Below are 13,683 nucleotides of genomic sequence, written 5' to 3' on the forward strand. Positions count from 1 at the left end.
GCCCTGGAAGGGCCCTGCAGCCCCGGGAAGGGGCAGCTGCCCACGCCTGCCAGGCAGGAGCCGGGGCCGCTCGCGCCGCGCAAACCGCAGCGGCGGCACCGGGGCCGGGCTGCGCCGAAGGAGGCCCCAGTTCCCGGAGCAGGGTCAGGTGGGTGCCGCAGGCAGGGCCCAGCTCACACCCCACAGCACGTCGCTTCAGGGCCTTTATTTCGGAGAAAGTTAAAGCCTGTAGATACAGCAATAAAATATACAAAAAAATAAAATTTTTTTACAGTATTGAATGCTGCCAGGGACTGCGGCCGGAGGCAGTGAGCGAGCAGAGGGGCAAAGGGCCCTCATCGCCCCTGAGCAGCCCCAGGGCCAGCCACGGACCCCCCTCCTGCTCCCACACAGCTTGGAGGGGCTTGCCCAGACCCCACAGCCACGGGGATCCTCCCCCCTGCCCTCTGGTTCCCTGCCCACCAGCTGTGATGCAACTCGGAGGGAGCAGCTCTCCCGCTGCCTCCCCCACCCCTCCACTGCTCACCCGTGTCTGCCCACTGCATGGAAAGGGCAGGAGGGCTCCCCCAGTTTCGTTAAATGCAGGACAAACCCCCAAAATTCAGGACATCGCCCTTCACAACACCCCTGTCACTGTCCTGCACTGCCCCACAGCAGGTTCCTCTCCTCCCATCCACTGCTCCCTTCAACTCTTGACCCTTCCCACCCTTAAATGTGAGGGGCCAACCTCCAACTGAAATGCCACATGAAGCCCCCAAGAAGCTGCAGACCCCATGCCTGGCCCCTCACAACTCACAAAGAAAGGGACAGGCCAGGAGCCCCACTGTCAGCCATGCTGGTTCCTCCAATTCCCCAGGGTCCAACTGCTCTAACTCAGCACAGTGCTGGAAGCAAGACTGTGCTCCCAGCACCAGCCTGGCCACAGGGAAGCCAAGGCAGCCCCTGTGGCTTCACCCAGCTCCCAGAATGGGCCACAGCTGCAGATGCTGTTCACACACAGGAGCCACTACTGGGTAGCAGCACTGCCCTACCCCAGGGACACCAGCCATCCCAAAAGGAGCCCAGGCTGCTGGCACTGGCCAGGTCACTGTGCCCAAAGCAGGAAGCTGAGGACAAGCACAAGCAGCTCCTGAACCTCTGGGCTCCCAGGCTGAGTCCAGCAGGGGCAGTGCTTGCTGAGTCCAGGGTGGGAGCACCTGGATACATCCACCTGCAGCTCTGAGCCCTGTCCTGGTCATCCTGGCCAAAACCAGGGCCAGGTGGGTGCAGAGAGGGGACTCACCCCAGCACCCTGCGAGCTCTAGGAGGTGCTGGGAGCAGCAGAGCAGGCCCTGCCACATGGCAAATCCCCTCTGCAATTCCAGATTTGTGGGTTTGGGTGCGGGCACAGTCAGGGCAGCAGCTTCCAGCAGCGGGACCAGGGCTGTGGAAGCGTTTGTAGGAACTGTGGCTGCAATCGGAGGCAAATAGGCACTTGAATGAGCAAAAATAATAGAAAACTGTTATGGAAGGAAATAGAAAAAGGTTCATCCCCCTCCCCCAGAGATGAGCTGTACCACCCCAGAGAGGGGCTGCGCTGTTGGGTGAGGTGAGACCTGACCCATGCAAGGACCCTGGCCCCCAGCAGTTCCCAAGGGCAGGCCTGGAGCAGCTGCAGCCGAGTGGGACAAATCCAGGGGAGGCTCTGGAGGTGGGAAGGCTGAGCTGCAGCCCCTCACATGGGCGAGGATGCACACTCTGGGGTCAGCTCCATGTCGAAGGTCAGCGACTCTGCGGGCAGACACAGGCAGGGTTACGGGGCCCTGGGTGTGGGGTGGCAGCCAGGGCCCCCTGGAGCCCCCCCAGACTCACCAAACTGCCCGCCCGCATTGCTCTCCGCGCCCTCGCTGCTGGTGCCGAACTGCATGAGCGAGTCCAGCGTGCGCGGGGACATGGGCAGGTCGATGGTGTTGCTGAAGGAGGTGCTGTCCAAAGGAGAAGAAGCACAGAAAGCTCCTCAGTCAGGGCCTGCCTGGCCAGAGCTCTCTAACAACCCCTCTACCCGCTGAGGGGCCCCCAGAGGTCTCCAGAGGAAAGGGGCCCCGGAGGGGAAGAACGGGGCTGTGGTTTGGGCAGCAGCCGGAGCCTGGCTCAGCCCCCACCGTCACCCCAGGCTGGGAACCCCACAGGAACCAAGCAAAGCTCAGACAGAGCTGGAAAGAAAGGAAGGAAACCTCTCCCTCAAGCACGGTTGAGCACACAAACACCCCCCAAGCAGTGACGGACACCTCCCAGGAACACTCACGGGGTGACACAGATGAACTTGGTCTTCAGGTATGGAGCAGCACCTGCAAGGAGGGAGAAGCTTCATCAGCAGCCACTCAAGGACAAATCCTTGTCTCTGCCCCCCAGAACACAGGCAGTGCCCACCCTCTGTCCCATGGCTGGTGCCACACTGTGGCTGTGCCCTCCAGGGAGGGCACAGGGTCCTGGTTGGCGACAGCCAGTGCTGCTCCCCAGAGCTTCCCTGTGACAAAGGAGCCACAGAAAGTCAACGACTACCTGAGTCCGTGGCTTCCGAGTGTTCCTGGCTCTCAGAGCGGCAGTACTTCCCAAATGCCTCCTCCTTGGGGATGTCTGGGTACAGGTACACCAGAGGGGACACCAGGATGTTGGTGGCATCCATGATTTTGTAGCCCATGATGATCTCAGCAAAGGACATGTTGTTCAGCTGCTGCTTGGTGTAAGGCTCCACTGACTGGATCTGTGTCTTCCCTGTGCAAGGAAGGAGAATTTTGGCACACAACAAAGGCAGGGCTGCCTTCAGACATCCCCAGAGCAGCAGGGACAAGATGGGCCTGGGGCTGTGTTTAGCCCTACCAGGCACACAGCAGACCACAGGGCAGGACTGCGACCTGGCTGTGTTCAGTGCCACAGAAAACTGTGCAGCACGTGGGCACAGACACCCAGAAGGCAAAGACCAGCTAAGGGCAGCCAGGCTCAGAAGTTAACCCACACAGACAGCTTGTTGGGACAAGGACAAACGCTTATCAGGGCACCCAAGCCCCCTCTGGAAGCTGGAATGTCAAGCCAGGCACCCAGGGTAGAGCTCGTACCACTGATGTCCTTCTCCACCCAGGTGAAGGTGATGCCCCCCTCCTTGCTGCTCTCACTGAAGCGCAGCAGAAAGGTCCCTGGGGGCTTGGTGCTCAGGATGGCTCGCTCCCGCTCCTTGCTGATGAAGCCCATGATGTACCTGGGCAGGAGGAAGCAAGAACAACAAATGGAGGTCAGGGCACAGGAGCAGCCTGTAAGTCATGCCAGCTCTGCTCAACAGCAGAAGTCAGCCTGGCCACTGACATTTTATGGATTCCCAGGTGAGTTTTCACTCTGAAACAGCAAAAAGTATCCCAGGACAGCACACCTGGCACATGGACAAGCACCCCACGCCATCAGGGTGGAACCTGTGGGACCCTTCCAAGGCCCAGCCTAACCTCAGGCTCTGGTCTGGCACTCACCCTTCGTTCCACAGTGCCAGGATGTACTTCTTCACCAAGTCAATGATGTTGTCCAGCCAGACCCAGAAAGAGAAGCCTTTGCCAGCCATGTTCTCCTGGGGAAAAGGCAGAGAGGCTGCTAGCACAGCTTGAAAGAAGGGAACAGCCAAGGGAACATGCTCATGGAAGAGAGGAAATGCTACCTTGCAGAACTTGGCCCAGGTGATCTGACAGCCAGAGTAATTCACACCTGGTCCTGGAAGAGAAAAAAGAACACAACCATTTATAAATAGAGCTGTCCTTCCAAAGAGACCATTTCCAGGGTTTGTGCCATTTGGGAGAAAACCAAGCACCTGAAAATTACTCAGGCCAAAAGCTCCTAGGCCAAAACACAGGACCTCACTTTTGGATGACATGTACAGGTGGGGAATCATGCCAGGGGACAAGAGGGATGGGCAGGACACCCTGGAGGCCAGCCCTCTCTTACCCAGCAGTTTCTCTGCCAGTGTGGTCAGCTGCTCGATGCTGAGCCCGCGCTTGGTGGTGGAGGAGAACTGCCAGCTCAGCACCTCTGCCACCTGGTCCCAGGTGCCAATGGGGGGCTTGGTGAAGAAGTTCACGTTCTGCACGAGGGAACACACAGCCCTGAGTGGGACATGGGACAGGAGCAGGGCCAGGTTCTGCCTCAGCCCCGCTCTCCAGCCTCAGTTTCCCTCTCACCCATCCTGACACCTGCCCTGCTGCCCTCCCACACCAGCCCTACCTTGGGGTTGTTGGTCAGCATGTTGTACCACAGGATGGATGCCCAGGCATTGGGCATCTGGCAGATGTTGGAGATGACCACCACAGGCAGCGAGTGGGTCTGCAAAGAGAAGATGTCACCATGGGTTGGGACAACTCCCAGGGCTCCACCCAGGCCTGTGGTGGTGAAGGCAGTGACCCAAGCCTCACCTCCAGGTCGATCTTCAGCCCCTGGTGATACACCTCTGTCTCAAAAGTGATGAGGTGCAGCTCCTCAGTGACTATCAGCGAGGCCTGGGGCAGAAAGGGACACCATGAGCACCACGAGACACCCAGCCTCACCCCGACACACGACCAGCAGACCCAGCACAGCTGCTGGGGCTGGCCTGGCAAGCTACCAACGTGCCAGTCAGTGCTGCTGGACCCCCTGCATCCCCTCCCAGCTCAGCTGCCCCTGTCAATGGCCAGGCCCCCTCCCAGGGCCCCTGACACTCACATCACAGTTGGCTCGGCCTCCATTGCCACAGCGCTGCTCCCTCAGGGTCTGCAGAGAGAGGGACAGGCTGCAGCAGCACCACAATGACACCTGGCTGTACAGGAGCAGCCCAGGAGCTCATAGTACCCACCAGGTGTTTGAACTCTGCTGAGAGGCTGCCATTGTTTGACTCCTCCATGTTCATGACCTTGGTGTTGGTCCCCAGGATGTTAAACTTGCGGGACCTGGCAAGAGGAAAGAGTCAGGCTGACAGGGCAGTCTTGGAGTGAATGTGTGGTAGCATGGTTGCCAGGAATAAAAGCAGAAACAAGAAATGAGGAAAAAGCAAACAGAGCACTTACCCCCGAAGTGCTGCAACGTCCCCAGAGTCCCTAGAAAAGGGGGAAGAGACACCAGGTCATGGCAGTGGCCCTCCCAGCCTGATGCAGACAAGCTGCTGTGTGGTGCCAGCTGCATCCCAGCACAAGTCCCATGAGCCCCACAGGCCTTCCCCCCACGTGGGGGTGAACCCTCAGGACTCAGCACCACCCTCCACCCTCCCCTTCAACTGGGGGCCACACTGGCCCTCGTTGTGGAGATCAAGCCCAATCCAGGGGCAGCAGGAATCAGTCCCATCCCAGTTACCCCACCCAGTGCCACTGGAAGGGAAGCACAGGACTCACTTGTCAATGCAGACTTTGATTTTCAGCTGATAGTTCAGCTCTGGAAACTTGACCAACAACCTGCAAGAGTCAGCAGACACAGAGCATGAACATGCTGTGTACAGAAAGTGCTCCTGTTCCACCTGGCACAGCCAGCAGCATGGAGCAGCTCCTCTGGCATCCCTGGGCACACCTTCACACAGCCCTGGGACCCGTCCCCAGAAGCAGGGAACTGCTGGCACTCCCCTGAGCATCCTGAGGAGCTCGTTTGGGCTGCTGACAGCCCATGCCAGGCTCTGAACACCCTCCACACCACTCTGGGCCAGAGGCTGCCATGGAGGCACAGCTGGCAAAGGGCAAGGAAGCTCCAGGCAGAGCCTGGTGTCAGAGCATGGCAGGGAACATGGCCCAGGCTGAGCAGCAGCTGGCCAGGGATGTGCTGATGCTTCCCACCCCCACAACAGGATTTACCAGAACCCAGCAGATCCCCAGCCAGCCCTGCACTGAGTCATGTGGGCAGCACTCCAGCCCTCTGGGATCATCCTTCTGGGATCTATCCTGCTGGTATCCATCCCTTCCCAGCACGGGGGCTGCATCTGCAGCAGCATCTCCAGAGAGTGACCCCGGGCTGCCCTCCCTGCTCAGCTCCCCTCCCTCACCTGTGGGGAGGCACCCACCTGACTTTGGTGGTGAACTGCACACCTGTCTTGATGACCAGGGGCCTGTCAGGGTGCATGGGCATGCAGGGCTGCCTCTCCACCACAAAAGCACTGCAGGAACAGCACAGAGACCACAGTCAGACCTCATTGCCCACCCTCCATCCACGGCCAAGCAGCTCCTGGCTGCCTTCAGCACCTTTTCATCAGGTTCCTGAACAGCTCCACAATGCGCTCCTCCAGCATGGGCCGGTGCTGGACGATTGGGTCACCCTTATAGGACACTTTTTGCTGCAGTTCTTCCAACTTCTTGATCTGCTGCCGGGTCTGTAGCTGTGATTCAGCAAGGGAGGTTATCCTAGGGGAGCATGGAGAACCAGCATTAGCTCTGGCTGCCAAGCCCACACTGTCCAGCCTGCAGAGCACTCCTCTTCCCATGCAAGAACACAATCTCCATGCCAAGCCAGTCAGGAACTGAGTGTGTCTGTGGCTCCAAGCCCAGAGCATTTTTCTAGGCCACGCATTACAAACAAAACCTGCACATGCCCAGGTGACTCCAGGGCCATAACCTTTGCAGCAGCCTCAGAATCCCCCAGGCACAGAGCTGGGGACAGTGTGACACCTTTCCAACACCATGCCCACCATCGTGGCTCAGTCTAAGCTGCAGGCTACATTGACATGTGCAAGCATCAGAAATGTCCATTTTGCAAGGACATTTCCAGAGAGCAAGAGCTCATTTCCACAGCAGGTGTCTGAGTGCCACTGCTCTGGGCACTGACACAGTCCCAGGCAGCTCTCACCAGTTCTCAAGCCTGTCCAGGCAGATATTGGGTGGGCCACCAATGCAGGCAATCTGCTGTCTCCTCTTCCAGTCTGCCAGTTCCTCATCTGCCAGCATCTTCTGCACATACTCCATGGCAGACAGCAGCCCAGCCAGCTCGCTCACTATGCCCTGCCAAGAGAGAAAGCAGAACCTTCAGCATGCTGTGACTTCCCCCACGGACCCACAAGTTTCACATTCACAGGCAAGGAAGAAGTCGCTCAGGGCTGTGCTTGCTGCACTGCTCCTGGTTCTGGCCATGCAGGAGCTACCAAATTCCAGCCCTGAAGAAGGGGGATCTGCACCCCAGAGGAACCTGGAGGGTCAGTTGCCCCTCTTACCCTGCGCATCTGGTCCAGTGCTGTCAGCATTTGCTCCAGCTGCTGCATCTTCTGCCGGGTCACTGACTGGTTGTTCCCATTCAGGTCCTGCATGTCTGTGCAGAGGTGAGAAGAAGCTTCAGCCACACTCCTCACACCTCCTCAAGTGCCACAACAACACAACACTTGCACAGCAAAGTGCGGGCACCCTACAGCCAAGCAGGAATCTGGCACAGCCTCCAAGCAGCTCCGTGGCTCTCCTGCACCCACAGAGGCCAATCCCTCCCCACCCCACTGCTGTGCTCACAGCAAAGCTCAGTTCAGCTCCCCCAAGGGCAGCATCCTTGGCAGAAACAGAAGACCAGGTTTATCCAATTGCCATGCAAATGCCCTGAGAATGAGCACATTCCCTCTAGGAGTGGAGGTTGGAACACCTCTCCAACAAGTTTCCTTGCAGGAACACACTGTGGTTTGCAGATGCTAATGAGCTGTCATTACCTCCTTGGCTTTTCAAAGTCTTGTAGTTAAAATCAAAGTCATCCTGGAGATTTTCCACCACTTTCATCTTCTGCTCCAGATCCTGGAAGGCAAGAAATGTGACTTCACTCACAGCACTCAAGAATTGTGGTGGGGAGAGCTGAAGGTGCCCAGGCAGACACATACCTGCACCCTCTTCCTGACATCCTGCAGGTGCTGCTCCAGCATCTGCTGCTTCTCTGTCACCACAGCTGCTGTTGGATGTGTTGCCTGTCCCCCTTGCTGCAGAGGGGACAAGAAGGGCATAAGGACAGGGCTGTAACCTGGGGATGCTCCCTTCCAGCCTGAGAAGGTTCTGCAGGGTCCTCAGCCCATCCTTAACACACACTGGCAGCTGGCTGCTCACTTCAGCATCAGCTCCAGAGAGCAGCAGAGGAGAGGAGAGATGGAGACACCCAGCCAGAACACCCAGGCTGTGTCCTGGCTGTCAGCAATCAGGATGGCCAGGACCAGGAGGCTCTGGGATACGTGGCCACTGACCTGGGCTGCAGTAGCAGCTGTCTGGAGGAGCCGGGACTCTTCCCAGAGGCAGCGAGCCACGATGCGGGCGATTTCCATTGGCTTCTCCAGGTATCTGCTCTGTAAAGGGTCAAACAGGGTCAGCAGGCACAAGGCAAGCCCTAGGATCCCCACATCAGGGCTGCGGATGCTGAGCTGTGCCAAGGAATCGCTCGGACCCTCACCAGCTCCCCCACTGTCGGAACTCAGGACATCCCTCTGGCTGTCCTGCATTGCCCAAACCCCTGCCAGGGGGCTCAGAGACCTTGGCACAGAGCCCAAGATACCTGTGACTTTGATTGTGACCCATGGAAAAAATTACCAACCTTATATGGGGATCTGCAAGCCACGAAAGTCTAAATAGAATAATAATTAGCTTGTCACGGGGTGAAAAATAGATTTTTTGGGGGTTTTTAGAATGGGGATTCAGGAGGCAAGAAGGAGGGATTATAATAATAATTAGTTTGTCACGAGGTGAAAAATAGATTTTTTGGGGTTTTTTAGAATGGGGATTCAGGAGGAATCTGGGTGTGTCCAGCTTTTTTCCTTCTCCTTCTTGGCCTCCATCTTCTGCTGTGATGGTGGCACTTTTGGATTGGTTTAAGGTAGAAGCTCACTGTCTAACATAGGTGATAGGTATTGGGAAGTTATGGTAAATAATGTACACGTAGTTTTTAGTATAAAAAGATAACACCAGAGTGCCTCTGTCTGACCTGCTGAACGGACCTCAGCAGGCCAGAGAAAGAATTTTATAGATAAGAAACAATAAACAATCTCGAGAAAGAGAATAGAAGATTCTGACTCCTTCTTCGACAGCCAAGCTGGGAAAAGAGACTTTCTAACACATCTTGGGGTCACTCTGAGCAGCAGAAACCCTGAGACCCCACCATGCTGGCAGCTCCCAGCTCACCTGCAGGAACTGCTTGATGCGGCGCAGGTTGTGCTGGTAGAGGACGTTGGACTCCTGCAGGAAGCGGCTGTACTGCTGGTCGATCTCCCCCAGCAGGTTGTGGAACACCAGCGTGGCGTGTGACTCCTTGCTGGCAGCATAGGCCCTGTGCAGGGGAGAGAGAGCCCTGAGTGCCTGGCACGGGGCAAGGGGCAAAGCAGGGGGGGCTCTGCTCACACCCAGCATCCCCCGTGCAACTTACAGAATCTCTGAATCGTTTAGGAAGGAAAAGAACTCTAAGATGGAGTCCAGCTGGTGACTAATCACCATCTGGTCAAGTAGACCAGGCAGATGGTGCACACCAGCACCTGATGTCTGTGAGCACGTCCCACATGCTCATGGACAGGATCCAGCCATCAGTGCTCTGTGTCAGCCCCCTTTACAACAGAGGTCAGTGTTAGCCCGCCCTGGATGGGAACATCCCCCTGCTTCTCCTGGCCCAGGGTCCAACACAGTGAACAAAGTCCCACTCCATTCCCTTGATGCCACATGAGCCCCAGAGAGAGACCAGTCCCATCACCAGGGGAGCAGGGGAAGTGACAGAGCTCCTCCAGCCCTCTTGAGTCCCTACAGGTGGGTGTTATGAGCAAAGTCCCCTCAGAGGCATTTGAAAAGTCCTTACCAGTCCTGGCTTTCAATCCAGGGGGCCAGGAACTGCCGGAGCTCCATGGGGAAGCTGTCGCTGTAGAGCTGGTGGAGCTGCTCCAGGTAGCGCGTGTCGAGCTGCTGCAGCTGGTTCCACTGCGCCATCCTGGCCAGCTCGGGAGACCTGAGGGGTGGAAACACAGCTGGCTCAGAGCTGGCTCCTGCCTCCCTCCTGCCAGGACCCGGCTGTGACCCTGAAAAGGGTTCTTCTCCCTAGCCAGAAACAGAGACAGCCAGGGCACGGTGCTCCAGGACAGCTGGCACAGGCAGGCTGGCCAGTGGCAACAGGTAGGAATGAGGATTTAATCTGGTCTCAAAAGCACCCCTGGTTGGTCCTTCTGGGAGGCAGGGAAGTGGCTGTGGAGCTTACAGTAAGTGTGGAAGGCGGAGACTGCCAGGAAGCTACAGAAACAGGGAAGGAGCAATTTTCAAGTTCACGACTTGTATCAATGGAAATCAAGCTGACACTAACGAGGGGACTCCAACTGTGCTGGCAAATGAAGGCACAGCTCTGCGTGACACCAGCAGTCACTTCCCTGCAGAAAGTGGTTTGCTTTTCCCAAAGGTCCCTGCACTGAGATGCAGCATCACTACGTGGCCTCCTCCCCCAAGGGACTCTTTCCCCATTTGTCTGGGTGTGAAAAAAAGAAAGTGGAAACATCCTCTGTGGATGTTTCTGAGACACCAGGAGGGGACAGACATTGGCACTGACACGGGGGTTAAGAGAGGTTTTTAGTACTTCACAGCACTGAACAGCCCCAAAGGCAGGAGCAGGACATTAACCTTGAACTACAACCCGCTGGTGCAATCCTCAGAGAAGTCCACATGAACCAAACCTGCTTTGAATGGAGCAACAAGTGAACAAGAAAGGAGAGAGCCAGCGGCCACAGATTCCTACAGCCCTGGAGCCAGACCTGGCTGATGTGACAGAGCCTCTGTGATGCTGCAGCCCAAGGGTTGGGCTGTGAACCGTGGCCCAGCACAGCAGAGCCCCCATTCCGCAGGGGGTTCAGCCCTTTGTGGCCAGTGCTCAGCTGCAGCAGCTCAGGCAATGCTCCCTCTGCCCCATGCAGCTGCGGGGGCCACTCCTGCTGCATGAGTGATGCTGCTGCTGGGGGGCAAACCCACCAAAAGCACAGGCCAGGGCTGAGTGGCACAGTGCCAGGGCTGCCCACCAGCCCCGCAGGGATTGCCCCGCCTGGAGGGTGAGCTCAGCACCCGCCTCCTATTGCGCCATGCCCCGGGGGCGGGGGTGCTGCACCAGCCCCTCCGGAAACAGCAGCAGCTGCTGCCCCAGCCCAGCTCCTGCCAGAGCTCTGCTACCAGCCCTGAGGAGGACAGGGCTGCAGCAGCACGGCACAGGAGGCAGCTGGGCAGCCCCTGCAGCGCCCGGTGCCAAGCGGCTCACAGGCGGACCTGCTGCAGAAACAGAACCAGGTGCCACATCCGGACCCATGGTCCAAGATGTTCCTCCTGAAAGGCACAATCTCGGCATTTCAGAGCGGTGCTGGAGCCCCAGTGTGAGAGCACCAAAGCTCCCAGGCTGCCACAGGGCAGCAGCACTTGGACGGGACTCAGCCACTTCCCACTGCCACAAACAGCTGCAGGGCAAGGCAGCTTGCAGCACTGAACTCCAGCTCCTCCTGGCATCCACCCAAGGCACTCTGACATTCCTGGAGGAAAAGGTCCCTAAGACATTCCTTAGAGCAGCAGCCACCACTCTCAAGGAAGCTCTGATCCTGGCAGCCCTGGAACCCCACACAGGAGCCTCTTCCTGGTCAGCCCCACCAAAGGGAAGCCACGGTTAAAAATCTGAGGGTTGAACCTTTCTGATTCTGCTGGGCTTGCCCATCTCTGTGGTTTGCCTCTCCTCCATCTCTGGAACAGAGCCAGAGAGCAGCCAGCATGGCCAGGACCAACACAGCATGATGCAAGCTCACAGGTAAACATGCTGTGCAGAGCTCAGAGCAGAGCTGCTAAAAGCAGATCAAGAGCTAAAGTTCATCTTCCTTTATCTTCCTGCAAGGGCAGAGCACAAGAGTCAGGCCCAGCTGCACAGTGTCACCCTCTGAGACAGCTCTGCACACTCCAACCACCCCACTTAAAATGGGGCTGCCATGGAAGCAACCCTGCAACTGCTTTCTGCCTGCCTTATCTCTGGGACACACCTGGCAACCCCCTGCACGTGTGCTCCTACAGCAAGAAATGAGCCCTAGGGCAAAGTGTATGGGGGAGTCACTGGAAAAAGCCTTAGAAGGACCCCAGGACTCCACATCCCCTGCAGTGACACAAGCAGGATGAAGCTCAGTCACTGACATCATTACACACGCCACATCATCAGGGTGCCATCCCAGGGTCCCGACAGATGCCATCAACATCACTTCACAGAGTCCCTGCAGCTGCAGCAAGCACCTTGCTGCCCCCTCTTCCACAGAACCATCAACAGCCCGATGGAAAACTGCTCGACACGGCAGCCAGGGGCTCTGGCAGCACTTTGGAAAGGCTGCTAGAAGAACTTGGCTCTGCTTCTCTGGAGCGATTTCAAAGCCAGCCTCGGAGGTGGAAAACAGCGATGCAGAGATTTGCAACAGGAGGAGGGAGATGGCTCTGGGCAACCTCACAGCCACAGCATGAGTTGTGATCACCCCACAGGCCTGCTGTTCCTCATTGCAGCTCTCCAAGGTCCATCCCAGCTGAAATCCCACTGCAGCAGCTGTGAGTGACACTGTCACCATCCACCCCAGGGCAGGGGACACGCAGGGCACCCCTCCTGTGCTCCAGCAGCTCCAACCGATTGAGCAGAATGAGGGAGTGACAGTGACAGGGATCACTGTCAGGGTGGGAGCGGGGTCTGCTCCCCGATGTGCGCCCAGGCAGGGCCGGTCCCAGCAGGTGTAAAGGCCAGCCCAGCCTCCCATCCCGTGTCCCTCGGACAGGATCGCGGGGGTGTCTGTCCCATGGCCCGAGGGACAGGAGCCAGCCAGACACGGGCAGCAGGAGCGGTGGGCAGCACTGCCAGCCCCGCAGAGCTCTCGGGGGGCTCCTTCTCCCGAGCTGCAGGACCCGGCTGCTGTCACACACACCCACGGGGGCTGTCACCGAGGCGAGCCCCGCTCCGGGCGGGAGGCCCCGAGCTGCAGGCGGCGTGTGACAGCCCTGAGCCCGCAGCCCCGCAGATCGCGCCGGCTCCTCCAGCCCCGCTGTGCCCGGGCCCCCTTTCCGCTCCCAGTCCTACCAGCCCCGTTCCGCACGGGACCCCCGAGGCCGTGCCAGCCCCGGCCGCACCGGGCGGGCCGCACCTCCCCCGGCCCTGCCGCTCCCGCCGCTTCTCGCTCTCCGAGAAGCCGGTTCGGGCTCTGTCCCCGTGTGCGGTGCCAGCCCGGAAGATCCGCCCGGGCCGCACAGACCGACCCCGCTCCGCACCGCGGCTCGGCCCTCCAGTGTCGGGGAGCCGGGACAGGCCCCCCCGCGCTACCGGCCCGCTCCCGCTCCCACCCCGGCCCGGCCCGGCCCCACACCGGCTCGGGGGACACCGGCTGCCGGCGGCGAGCAGCGCCCGCACACCCCCCCGCGCTCACCGGCGGTCCCGGCGGGCGGGGCGGCGGCTCCCGGTGACGGCGGCGATCGCGTCCGGCTTCGCCGAGGGACCGGACCTCCTGCGGCCCGGCTCCGCCCCGTCGTGACGTCATCATCTCAGCTGCCAATGGCTACTCGGTGCTCCGCGGCCCCGCCCCCCGTAGGTCTATGACAGCCAATCAGCGCGGTCGTTGTGTGGTGCGTCACGGCGCGCGGAGAGGGGGCTGCCCCCCCGGCTATTCCCGGATGGCACCGCCTCCCGCCGCAGGGCTTCGCTAGGCAGAGGCGGTGCAGGGGGCCGGGGGGGGGTGGCTGCCGGGAACAGCCG

At 59.0% G+C, this 13,683-nt stretch overlaps 1 protein-coding gene across 2 annotated transcripts; it reads right to left on the reverse strand.

The window, feature by feature from the left end:
* Positions 1 to 190: 190 nt before the first annotated feature.
* Positions 191 to 13,464, reverse strand: STAT3 (signal transducer and activator of transcription 3). Of its 2 annotated transcripts, none has more exons than XM_036398915.2 (24): positions 13,358 to 13,464; positions 9,757 to 9,903; positions 9,096 to 9,240; positions 8,168 to 8,266; positions 7,814 to 7,909; positions 7,649 to 7,730; positions 7,172 to 7,266; positions 6,811 to 6,962; positions 6,210 to 6,368; positions 6,032 to 6,124; positions 5,376 to 5,435; positions 5,055 to 5,084; positions 4,844 to 4,937; positions 4,714 to 4,761; positions 4,428 to 4,511; positions 4,240 to 4,338; positions 3,964 to 4,099; positions 3,680 to 3,732; positions 3,498 to 3,592; positions 3,096 to 3,235; positions 2,542 to 2,754; positions 2,285 to 2,327; positions 1,852 to 1,964; positions 191 to 1,770 (listed from the first exon to the last, which is right to left on the reverse strand). In XM_036398915.2, exons 2-24 carry the CDS (start codon positions 9,882 to 9,884, stop codon positions 1,715 to 1,717), a joined length of 2,313 nt encoding a protein of 770 aa, XP_036254808.1. In that variant the 5' UTR covers positions 9,885 to 9,903; positions 13,358 to 13,464; the 3' UTR covers positions 191 to 1,714. The 2 variants fall into 2 exon arrangements, with proteins under 2 accessions (XP_036254808.1, XP_036254807.1); XM_036398914.2 differs by having other exon boundaries at positions 2,539 to 2,754.
* Between the last annotated feature and the right edge of the window lie 219 nt (positions 13,465 to 13,683).

This window comes from Molothrus ater, chromosome 27 (assembly GCF_012460135.2).
Source record: "Molothrus ater isolate BHLD 08-10-18 breed brown headed cowbird chromosome 27, BPBGC_Mater_1.1, whole genome shotgun sequence".
Taxonomy (NCBI): domain Eukaryota; kingdom Metazoa; phylum Chordata; class Aves; order Passeriformes; family Icteridae; genus Molothrus; species Molothrus ater.